Source organism: Phaseolus vulgaris, chromosome 9, assembly GCF_000499845.2.
Source record: "Phaseolus vulgaris cultivar G19833 chromosome 9, P. vulgaris v2.0, whole genome shotgun sequence".
In the NCBI taxonomy this organism is placed as follows: domain Eukaryota; kingdom Viridiplantae; phylum Streptophyta; class Magnoliopsida; order Fabales; family Fabaceae; genus Phaseolus; species Phaseolus vulgaris.
The window spans coordinates 8,316,975-8,330,659 of NC_023751.2; the positions used below are offsets into that span (position 1 = coordinate 8,316,975).

Here is a 13,685-nt window from a genome sequence, read left to right on the forward strand (position 1 = left end):
CTAAAATTGATTTTTATTTAATAATTTTCTAGTAGTGTAAATATATTTGGTAATGTCAAAATAGTAATGGGTGATGACAAAAGTTTTCCACATATATTAGTTTTTCAAAAATATAAATTAAATTATCATAATAACAAAATTACCATTTTTGTGGAATTAAATTTCTCTTGGATTCTTCATAAAAATTTAATCTCACAAAGTTAGAATCCATCATTCTCACAAGGCATTATTAATAATCCATCTTCACACACAAAATATACTTCTCTTACAAAATTTCGTACTTCACTTGCCTTCTTTATGAATTTCATTTAATTCGGGAGAGTCTCATCTAAGTCATTTCAGTTGAACCTTAATCCTTAATCATTTGCAAACCAAAATTATTTTATCGTTACTTTTAAGAGTTCTTACAATTGAAAGTCATGTCGGTATCATGTTGCACAATTGTATCATTCCACTCTTACTCCTCACGCTCCTATAATCGTCAATGTTAATTATGTTACTAATATATTATGATTGTCTTTTTTTTTTTGCAAATTAGTTTTTTAAAATGATTCTATTGTTATTTGGTTCTTATGTTAAATATCACTTTTTATTAGAAGAATTAATTTTTAGAATAATCTAAATCGAAGCACTAAATGACTAAATGATGAAATATAAAATATCATTATGTAAACGTGTTAGAAAAGATGAAATATTAATTGTCATTGAAATAAGTAGAACTCTATCTTTACCTACCCTAAACCCTGATCACTCTAAAGGAAAGAAGTGACTTATAAGTTTTTAATACAAAAATTTCTACTTATATCTTTATCCTTTATTTAAAAATATAATTATTTGAAAAACTTCATACGAACAATATTTCGACCATGAAAATTTTCTATTTTTCTTAAAGTGATACTTTTTTTTTCTTTTTTTTTACGTCTCGTGTGTCGATGTGTACATACAAATATTTTTTTATAAATCATGAGAGTAAAATATAGGCTTATGCAATTTACACTCCCCAATTTTGCTATCTATACTACCCTTCTGTATTTTTTTTAAAATGATATGTTTACCTTTATTTTTTTTCTTTTTTTTTCAAAATATTCATATCTCCTTACCTTCGATCCTTTATACCACATGCCTTTGATGCTTTCACTCCCAAACCTTCTGAATATTTTTTTGTCAAAAACATTAACTCAAATCAAATTTGTTTCTCTTCAATTAAATTAGATATTTTCACTATCACAATGTAATATTTTTTTCTTTCTCAAGAATCTTTGGTTAAAAATGTCTTTTTATAAAATAATTTTATAAACACCTTTTTTTATGTTTCTTTACACTCTAAACAAGTAGTTTACAAAACACCATTGATTTTTTCCCATAAATATTTGGTTAAAAATGTCTTTTAAAAAATAATCTCATAAAAAAAATTATATTTCTTACACTTTAAAAAAGTGTTTAACAAAACACCATTGCATTTTCATGTTTTATGAAGTATCATTCTAGTATTAAGAAAACACATGTATATTAGAAAGCACATTTCAAAATGTAAAAGAAAATTGTGTTTTCATATTACTCTCTTTATAATTCAAAATACATTTTTTAGAACACATTTTTATTTTCTTAATATTCCAAAAAAAATACTTTCAAGACCATTTAATTTTCATGTTTTGGAAAATACTTTCGAAGTAGTAAGTTTTCAATTTGGAGATTATTGACAAACAATTTGTCTACAGTAAAAAGTATTCAAAGAAGAAATGTGGTGGAAGGAAACCGAGCCACTATTGTCACGTACAAGAAGAGTCTACCCAATATTTTTTAACTTAAAGTATTTTTTTTCTAAGTTATGGGATGAATGTTATCGGATGGACATCTAGGTCCTTTCCTCCAAGAAAGGGACAAACAAAATTCTCTCTAGTCGGAATCGATTATTTCACCAAATGAATCGAGATCGAGTCACTCACATTCATCTCCGCCAAGAACATATAGAACTTTGTATGGCGAAGTATCGTGTATTGGTTCGGCGTGTCGCACACAATAATAACTGACAACGGTCGACAGTTCATCGGCCGAGGACTTCAATCCTTCTACGATGACCTCGGTATCAAGTCCATAACTACCTCGGTCAAACACCCTCAGACCAATGGACAGGCCGAGACTGCCAAAAAGGTCATCTTGAACGAACTGAAGAAGCGACTCAAAAAAGCAAAGGGTTGATGGACTGAAGAATTGTTAGAAGTTTTATGGGCATATCATTGCACCCCCAGATGTCCACCCAAGAGACACCGTATAACCTAACATGCGGGACCGAAGCAATGATCTCGGTCGAGGTAGGCGAGTCTATCATCCGAAGGCATATGTTCGATCTAACCTTGAACGAAAAGAGTATTTTGATCAGCCTAGATTTGGTCAGCGAGCTCCGCGACAAAACAAGATCCGAAAGGCGGCATGCAAACTTCGAGCGGCAAGACGTTACAACACGAAGGTCCGAATGAGGAGCTTCCAGAAGGGAGACCTCGTCTGGAGAATGAGGAGCGACACAAGGAGGAAGGAAGGCAAGTTAACATCCAAGAAGTAGCAACTGGGGGGTTTACCACCTAGAGTGGTTATCGGACAAAACTGTACCGAGGACATGAAATGTCACGCACTTCAAATTTTACTATAGTTAATCAATAAAATTCACGCACTCTTCTATGAACCATCCTCGGATTAACCATCTTCGAGCTTGGGGGGCAAGTGTACCGGTGGGTCGTACGACTGATAACACGTCTCGGTCCCCATCATTGAGTCGGCTGAATGTAGTCAAGGCCCACGTCCCATGGGTCAACTGATAGCTCAAGTCCAATTACGCTCAACCAAGGTCAGTGAAGCTAATCCATGATTAGGAGCTAGGTAATGCACCTTAAACACAGTCCAAATCCTTAACCAGACCCAATAAGGAAAGTCCATCAAAGTTAATATAAATAGCACATATTCCAAGAATCAGGTACATCATCATATACAGTGCTTTGAGAATTGAGTACCAAACGTCTTTGCTGACTTGAGTATCGGAGTGTCTTTTGTAGGTAGTTTAAGAACAGTACGACCGACGGTAGAAGAAGATAAAAGAATCCTCCCAATAGTTCTCTAGGCCCCAATCTTCACACGAGAACAATAATATTGCTTATACTTCATAAAAACAACCTTATATACTTTTTTTAAAATTATATAGAAAACATTTGTTTTTTTAAATTATATAGAAAACATTTGATTGCATGTGTAACCCTAAGTTAATACATACATTAAAAAAAGAATTTTAGATATGAAACATACAATTTATGTTGCCTTAATGACACTATCATTGATAAATTAGGAACAAACTATATTAAAAAGTGGTATGATATTTAATAAGTAGCTTAATTTAGTCTGGATTAGTCGTAAACACTTAAAAAAAATGTAATAGTAATTTTGAGAAAAATGTTTATGTTACAACATACCCTAAAAATATATGGTGTGAACAAACTCATAAAAGTAGGTTAATAGTTAATAGTTAAAACTTAACATTATTACCAACTCCAAGAGCAAGGTTGGCATAGGAAAGATTCAAAATTCCCCTAAATTGGTATTGGAAGGCAAAAAGTGCTCCTAAAATTGAGAGCCGGATAGGTATAAATAAGAGGGTATGGGCAACATTATCAATGACCTCAGCATTATCTTCATAGTGGTGCTTTGTTCTTGAATCACAAACACTCCTCCTTCATTCATATTCAGTGAATTAAATTTATAATGGGAGGTTGTGTGAGTGGTCCTAAGAACCAAAAAGAGGTCACAATTGAGACTCCCTCCACACCAAAGAATGTTGATGAGATACATGTTGTTCCTGAGGAGAAGATGATCCAACAGGAAGAGAGTCTGGTAGAGGAGGAGAAAGTGAAGGAAGATGAAAAGGATGAAGAGAAGGTAGAACAACCAAAAGATGCAGAAGAAGATCTCCCTTCCTCTGATCTAATTCATTTTTAAGACCTCTTCTTAAAAATCCTCACCCTCATTTATGCCTATGCATGATTCCTTTCACTTTTTGAAACAACATTTCAGTAATAAGAAATGACTTTTTATGTCTCAAAAAATGTGTATGTAATGTTTTCTTCTTCTTATTTTTTCAAAGAAAAAATAAATATATGTGAGTTAAAATTATTAAATAATAAAGTGAAAACAATAAAAATAAATATATTTTTTTCACTATAGTTATTGTATAAAATTAACCAAAAAGAAACACCTCTTATACTTAGAAACACTTATACCTACATTTTTATTTATCATAATAAATATTTAATAATGATAATAATAATAATAATTAATTATAACAATAAAATTATAATTGTAAAATAATAATAATAAATATAATTATTTATGATAAAAATATAAATTTATATAATAATACTATTAATTATAAAAAAATATAAAAAAATAATATTATTATTTAATACAAAGATATTTTTGATTAAATTTTTATAATTACAAATATTTAAGTACGATTTATATTTATTAAATTTTACTTTTAATATTTTTTTTATAATTAGATGATTTATATTTTTTAACTGAAATATTTGATTAATAATATTTCAAAATAGATTTTATATATAAATAAGCAATATTTGTTTATTTTTAATTAATTTTAATATTATATTTTTTTATTAATTAAAAAAAATATTTTTTATATCAAATTATTTTTTAATATTTTTATAATTTTTAATATTATAATTTAATTTATAATGGAAAAAAATATTTTATGAAAATTTGTCATGTTGCGACAACGATAGTTATTTTGTATTTTTTTCAATAATAATTATTCAACGATATAAAAAAAATTTACAAAAAATTTATTAACTCAAATCTACACGGAAAATATCTCATGTTTTATTAATCAAATCTTTTTAAATATAAGGGTCAATTTATAAACTTCGATGTTTTAAAAAAATTAAAAAATTTCTTACAACTATCACATCACTCATAATCTTCTCACAATCTTCGTCAATTTTTTTTTTAAAATTGAGTTTACATGTTGTGGTTCAAATGACCTCAATTTCTTTATACATTTCAAATCACTCAAAGTTTACTCCCTTCTAGTTTCACACATCATGTTTCTAATCCAAACACTCCAATAAAGTGATGTGATATGAGAACAATTAATTCCAAACATGCCTTAGCCAACCACTTTCTTTTTTCTTTTTTTTCATCACTATACATTTACATGAAAAATCCTTCTATCAACATCAAGCAATCCTTCTATCAACATCAAGCAAGTGCCTTCTTTTTCAACTTATATTTTTTAGTAAATTGCTAAATAAAGTTAAAGTTTTAAGACTTTGGCTATTTTCTTAAAAGAAAACATTGGTTAGATATTCACAATTTGAGTAATCAATCATTTTATCAAATATTCCAACACTCACTTACGTCAACTTATTTATTATTTTTTAATTATTTTTATAATCAAACAGTAAATACTGGATAAATATTGAGACTGTACATATGTTATATTTTTTTTTTATAAAATATGTTTTTAAATAAATATAAAGTTCACAATATCTGTTTTTTTACTACTATAACAAAAGTTGAATGATTTTCATACAATAAGTTTACTTTCGTTATTAATATTTATTTAATATGCTTTAATGCTCATACATTAAAATTTGTCCATTTTTATTTTTAGTATAGAAACATTTTATTATTTTTGTTCATCACATTTTGATCTATCAATGTCTAAATGCATTCTTCTAATTATCCTTATTAAAGATGTCATGACATTAAATTTAATAATATTTTATTACTTCTAATTGCACACCATTTAGTCTTTTATATTCTATAACATTTTTGGTAAATATATTTATTAAAATTATAAAATTTTTTATGATTAAAAATTGTTATAAATTGTCGTACATCATCTCTAAATTCGTTTTTGAAATTTTTTATAAAATAAATAAATAAATGAACACATTACAAAAATAAGCTCATAATGGGGCGCGCGCACATTTTTTTATTAATTAGATTTGTGATATAAATTTTAAATAGTTTGATAATTTAATTTTTTTATTAGTAACTTCTTTTATTAGTAATTTAAATTTAGAAAATAATAAAAATAAAAAGATTTTGGATTTGTTTCATGTGCTAACTTTCATCTTATTATTTTTAAAAACAAAACAAGAAGGTACTCATAAAATAAATGGATCAAATAAATATTTCCTACTATTAATATTTTTTTGTGTTCTTTAATTTAATTGTCATTAAATATACATATGTAACGAAAATATGATTTATTAAGATCAATTTGGATTAAGGAGTGAATTTGAGATGATTTGTAGAGAAAGTATAAAAGAAGTGAACTTGAATTAAGGTAAATAAAGTAGAAAGTGTAGAAAAATTTATAAAAGATGATGAGAAATGTGATAGATATAATTAAAATTATATTTTTTTAATTGATAAAAATGTAGGTTTACAAAATTATCATTGTATTTAAAAATTGTTAAAAAAAAAAATTTAATTGATTTATCTACAAATTATAATTATTTTTAATTAAAATATTATTTTCAGTGATCTTGAAATATTATTTTCGATAATATATTACAACTAACTTAAAAAAATACAAAACGATAAAAATTTTGATAAAAAAAAATTAAATATTTAATAAAAACTTATTTTTATATTAAATAACATTATTATTTTTATCTTTATTTTTTATAATTAATATAATTATTTTATAAATTTAATTATTTTATAAATTTATTTATTATTATTATTATTCATAATTATAATTTATAATAATTATTAATTATTATATTTTTTATAACATAAATTTATTTAACATTTAATATTTAATATTTTTTATTATATTAAGTTTAATTATGTAATTTTATTTTAAATAAAAATGAATAATGACTTGTGTTTAAAATATAAAAAAAATAAGAAAGTAATATAAATAATTAATTATATAAATATATATATTAAAACTTTCTTTACAAATCTCTAAGAAAGATTGAAATTGAAAAAGCTTCTCGTTTTATTTGCTTATTCTCTTGATTTTTTTTTTCTTTGCACACTATGAAACTTACCAGTTCTCAACAAAAAGTGGTAAATGTTTTTATTTTAAAATAAAAACTATTTAAATATATTTGTACTACTCGATCCAACAATATCCATTTAATATTATGGATATCTTTCCATAGGTAAAAGTAAAAGTTGGATTGTTAATATTTATTTTCATAAAGATTGAATTATTAATATTTATTTTTGTAAAAGACTTGCTGATAATATTTATTTTATATTAACATATTAAATTAATAAATTTTATAAAATTCAACATTCTATTTATACAATTGTAAGGACACATATTAAATTCTTAATATATATATGAAAATTTTCAAATAGACTTTCATCTTGTTTTTCTTAAAAATTCTTTATGAATAAATATAATTTATCAATGTATATTTCTTTTAACATATGAATTTTGTCTTAGTCCTCTATATTTTTATATTTTATATTTTCTTAATAATATTTTTTTGAGATAGATTATTGTTAGGTGTGAACCTAACTCAAGTTACATAATGATATGTAACAAAAGAGATTTTTATATAAAATAAAAATACAAAATACTTACACTCATTCAATATTTAATATTCATTTATTCCTATAATATCACTATAGTCTTATTGAACTCAAACCTCAAAGTTACCACACCAAATACTGTATAAAGCTTGTCAAACATATAATTAATACATACACCCATTTAATTATGAACGTAAACAAGAAAATTCCAACTTAATAGAATGGGTGAAATACAAATAGTTAACTTTTTTTTATCTTTATACTAAAATTGAAAAATGCTACGCATTATATAAACAAACAACACACTATATAAACACACAACATTTCTACAAGAGAAATTGAATACTGGGATCACTTACTGAGATCTTCTAACCTAGGGTGTTACTAAAAATTAAAAATCTAGTTTTTTTTATCTTAATTGTTTGCTTTCTAAGGAACTTCTATAATTTTATTCTCCAGACTGGATAAGTTTCAAGATTTACGGACCTAATACAAATTATCCAAACAAAACAAAAATCCATTTTATAGTAGAATAATTTGAGAGAATTAATCTTCTAAAGTGAACCCACCAAAATTGATGACTAAATTATAAACAAAAATAGAGAATAAAGAATTTTTAGAGTAAAAATGAACTTATTATGTTTGAAAAAAAAATCTCATCAGATAAAAGTGTTTCTTAATTCGTCAACTATAACGTGGTCTGATCATATTTTAAAATAAATAAAGATTGAAAGAGAAAATTAAGAAAAAAGGAAGAGATTTAGAGAGAGAAAGAGAGATAGAGAAGAAGAAAAAAAATGGTGAGTGAGGACGGGTTCTAGGCTCTTACAAAATTCAACATTCTATTTATACAATTATAAATTATAGAGAAACATATCAAATTCTTACCATCTATAAATACAAATCTTAAAAAATACTTTCCCTCATTCAATATAGTCCTATTGACTTGTGAACATCTCTTCTGCACAGATGAACTCACACCTCAAAAGTTACCACGCCAAATACATACTGTATGAATATTAAAGCTTGTCAAACATATAATTAATACATACAGGCATTTAATTATCAACGTCCAGAAAAAAACGGCCTACTTAATAGAATGGGTTAAAAACAAATAGTTAACTTTTTATCTTTATACTAAAATTGAAAATTGCTAAAACCATGGTACGAAAAACATTTTACCTTATTTGTTTAAAATTTTAGGTTTCCTTTTCTCTTTTTCTTCAAAAATACTTAAAACAGTGAGACAAATATTTATTCGTCTTGCGTTACGTGTTAGTCCATCCGGCAATAATTATAGAAACTGCAATATAAATTGCATTAATCTGTCTCTTTTACTTTTCTGCTACGGATCAGACGAGCGAGTTCCAAGAACACACACAAACCAATCTTCAAACAATTTGAAGTATTAAAAGTGATGACGATGGTAACCATGAGACAACAGAAAACAGACAAAAGTTGCAGTTCCCTTTTACAGTTAAGATATCAATGGACAACGCCATTTTCAGCCCATGAAGGTGCAACCTCTTTTGCTTGTTCCTCTTCTCCCTTGTTCTCCTCTTTCACAGCCAACACAACCAGAACCAACAATAAGGGATAGCTAATAGTAGTCATCACCCAATTCACAATCAACTGAGCCATAGCTGACACGTTGTGGTTATCAATTTGCCAAGCCACTGCAGCCCCTGCACTTTGTATGCCTTTATAGAACCCAGCATACCTGCATAACCATAACCACAAACAATACTTCATTCCCAATTTTCAAGCATTATTAGGAGTATATTCTCAATTACTTGCACACCTTTTTGTATACAGAAAAAATAATCAAATAATTAAGCATGAGGGATCATGAGATGGTTATTCTGAAATGAAATCCTGATTCTTGAACACAAGCAAAATCAGGAAGAGATATTTGTTTATGAGTGTTAACTGAAAATGAATACTCATTGCAAGATATTCTGCTATATATGTACTACATACCTGCTAAGAATCTCAGAATCATTGGCGAGGGCCCCAATAACCCAATAGATCATGCTTTGGAACATGGCATCAAGCAAGCCAAAACTGAAATACAAGAGAAAGGGTCCAGCATAGCTAGAACCAGAGTCCTTAAAATCCATGATGACACCGAGGTCACGCTTAATCTGATTCGCAAGTGCACCGCCCCATGTAGCAGAGGCAAGAAGAGCAACCACACAAACTCCCACAACCCCTCTTTTCCTGCGACTCTTGAAACTGAAATCCATCACATAACCAATCGCAACCGAACCCAGCATCTGCGCCCCCCAATAGAACACATTGTTGAACCCTCTAGTCCTCAAATTGAACTGCGGCTTATTGACATGGTTGAACTGGTAGGTGTAGAAGAAGTTACTGGACCAAGCAGCGGGAACAATGAGAAGCATCTTCCAATTGTAGAAAAGCTTCAGAATTTCATAAGATTCAGTTGTCACATTGGAGTACAGCATGCGAGTGCACCTAGTGCCATCATCTCGAACAACCTTGCTGGCTGGCAAAATGGTCAACGACAAAACGGCCCCAGCGGACATAAAAGCCATGAAACCTATGTAGGTTCCGTCGTTGACGGTGGCAGCAGAGTCGCCACGGTTGTAGTTCAAGATGAAGGGAATTAAACCGCCGATGACACCCCCCATGTTGAAAATGCTCCAGAAGATGGAAATGTAAGTGCCTTTGCGATTCTCCGGCGGGTAGGAGGTCATGATGGCGCCCTGCGCCGCCCAGAGGAGGCCGGCACCGATTCCAAGAACGGCGCCGGCGACGATAGCGAAGAACTGGTGCTGGTAGTGGTTGTAGTACAAGAAGGAGCCGGCGTAGAGGACGTAGGTGGAGCAACCTGCGAAAAGGGTGAGGTGGGGTCCGAGTATGTTGTAGATGCCGCCGCCGAGGATGCCGAAGATTGCGAAGGTGGTGTAGAGCGCGGTGAGGGCGTTATTGGAAGCGGTGGAGTTGACTTGGCCGCCGCCACCCATGCCGGAGAGGGCGTTGAACATGCCGGGGCAGCAAAAGCACACCAACCCGATAAGAACGATCTGAATGATCGGCGAATTGTACCTGAAAAGGTTAAAACTTTTTGCGTTTTCGGGAATCTGGGGGTTTGAATCTTCATTTTCGGGATTACCCATTTGAAAAGGATGATTGAATGGGCAGAGAGTGAAAGAGGGGAAGAAGAAAAATAGTGATGATTGTTTGAGGGAATGGAAGAGTTTAAGTAGAAGAGGTGTGGAACAAGAAACTGGGGTCCATAATAGGACAAATTTAGAGTAATTTTCTTTTGTCTGTAGCTTGCAATTGAAATGGTTGCCACAGGTCAGTGAAAGAGAGAAGCATTGAAGATGCTTACGCAAACTCTTTCACTCAGCGGAAATGGCCGTTTTCTTCACTCTGAAACTATTTGTTTATTATGAAACATTTGATTCAGGAGCCTTTTCCACTTTGCAGATTCGGATCACGAAAAGTTCATAACTGGATTTCTTCTCTTCGTTTACTTTCTTCTGCATGAAATAATTTCCACATCATTCACAAGTCAAGCTCTTTTTAGAGTCTTTTCTGACTCTTTGTTGGAAAATAAAATAAACTGGAAAGAAACAAACATTTTTAGATTAAATATTTTTTGTATGATAAAAAATTATAATAAATGAACGTTTTAAATATATTAATTATATTTAAATTAAAAGTAATGCTAAATAAATATATTATTTATGTTTTTGATTTGTTAATAAATAATTTAAATTTTGATATAAGTTATCTATAAATAAAAATCGATACACGGTTAAGGAAATTAAAAATATACATGAAAATATAAAGATAAACTAAGAATAATATATTTTGACAACCAATAATATTATTATTTTATTTTAAATTTATTTTATTTTTATTAATTAAATATAATATTTTATTATTAAAAATGGTTGTGGTGTAGAAGTGAAAGAAAAAGAGGAGTGTGAAACAAACTTTATCCGTAAATGAACGGTGACAGATATGGATAAGAAACATTTTTTAATATTTTGATGAATTTAGTTTAGAGTAAATTGTTGACACATCATTAATAACCTAACATTTTGGTAAAACTAACTTAAAAAACTATTTGAAACATATAAACTAGTAAAGTTAAGAGCATAGAGCTGGTTAGCTAAATTAAAATGTTTAATAAAATTAACTACTTTACATGTTGATAAAAATAAAATGAAATAAAAAATTACTTATTTAGAATAAAAAAAAGTCTTAAATAATTAACAATAATAAAAATAAGTTTTAAATAATTAACAATAACAAAAATGAAAAATAATAATAATAACTTATGAACTAACTTATTTCCATCAGCTACTGTAATGTATAAATTCATGTACTATCTAACTTTGTCAAATTAACATATAAAGTAATTAAAATAACTTATATTTATTGAATTGAATTACTGAAGTAACTACCTTAAAGTCAGGCCTATCATAATTTATTTATTTGTTGATAATACAAAAAGTTTACACTGCTGCATATAAATAACCATTTCTAATTCATAGAATTTTTTTTTCATGTCAAATAAATTTTTTAAATTACAATTAAAATATATAATAAATTAATATTTTAAATGTGATAATTATATTTTGAATACTGTTTAAAAAACTGTGATGTGCTAATTTTTAATTGGAATAAATAGGTAACATATAAATAACCATTTCTAATTCATAGAATTTTTTTTTCATGTCAAATAAATTTTTTAAATTACAATTAAAATATATAATAAATTAATATTTTAAATGTGATAATTATATTTTGAATACTGTTTAAAAAACTGTGATGTGCTAATTTTTAATTGGAATAAATAGGTAACATATTTATGAATTTATTAAAAAAAAATTAATTGGAACTTATTAAAAAAAATAGGGGTGAAATGTAATTTATTTTACAATATTGTATTTATATTAAGAAAAAATAATAATTAATATTGAGATTTTTTTTTCACTTTTTCTTTGCCTAAATAACAGAAAGGAATGTTTTTCTTCTTTATTATATTTATTCAACATTATAAAGCATTGTTAAAAATATCAAGCATTCATTTATACTTTTATTTTTATTTTTATTTCACTTAGAACATTAATATTAATAAAATTATAATATAATTAGTTTTTTCAAATTTCAATATAATGATAAACGTAAAATAATGTTAAAAAATATATTTAAATTTTACTATCTCTTAACCGCATATGAGAAGATGAGGAAAGCTTACACGAGCTTGATAGCAAATGTACAACATGTTTAACAATAGATCCAAATTAATTTCAATTACCAAACTAATATGATTTCATTTATGCCTAACAATGTTAAAATACAATATGCTACTTTTAAAATTAGGATGAAACAAGAAGAAAACACACATTTAAAATGGGAGAATATTCTCTTAAGTGATGTCTTTGTTTGAACATTTTTTAGTTAACACTCCAAATTCTATTTCTCTCTTTTTTATTTTGTTTAAATAAGTCAACATTGCTTAAAAAAATGTGTTTCTCAAAGTCTAAGTGTAATTTATCTTAACTAATATCACCTTGAATGAGATTCATTTGTTTGAACAAATTAGGACTTAAAAATATAAAATTTAATAAGAAATGTTCTACTTCTTTTTATTATAAATATTATATATATTTTACGATAAATCAAATGAAAAAAAATGATAAAACATTAATTATGTTTAAACATCGAAAATAAACAAAAGAAAAATAGAAGGAGATAACATTGCTCTAATTTAGATGTTTTAGATTTTAGATTTATAATTGATTTTACATACATACTTTAAAAATCTCTTACTATCTTTCTTCTTTATTATAGTTTTTATTATTTATAATTAATTTTCTTTTATTTTGTTGTTTCACGACAAATGGTGAAAATGTAATAAAAATATTTAATACTTCATTTATATATTATAAAATAAGAGTGTGAGACTACGAAGGTGCTAACTATTTTGACAATTCGTAGAGCAAATATGATCCACATGATTTTATAGGAATGAATTTTAAGTGTTGTTAAGCAGTGATACTTTAAAAATTATTATATAATTAATTAAATAAGAAATTATCATTAAAAACAATACATATTTTTTATTAAATTAATATATT

At 27.2% G+C, this 13,685-nt stretch overlaps 1 protein-coding gene across 1 annotated transcript; it reads right to left on the minus strand.

The window, feature by feature from the left end:
• Positions 1 to 8,875: 8,875 nt before the first annotated feature.
• LOC137822585 (UNC93-like protein 1) lies at positions 8,876 to 11,300 on the minus strand. The gene is made up of 2 exons (XM_068627495.1): positions 9,541 to 11,300; positions 8,876 to 9,280 (listed from the first exon to the last, which is right to left on the minus strand). The coding sequence occupies exons 1-2, from the start codon at positions 10,701 to 10,703 to the stop codon at positions 9,046 to 9,048; spliced, it is 1,398 nt and encodes a 465-aa protein (XP_068483596.1). The 5' UTR covers positions 10,704 to 11,300; the 3' UTR covers positions 8,876 to 9,045.
• Between the last annotated feature and the right edge of the window lie 2,385 nt (positions 11,301 to 13,685).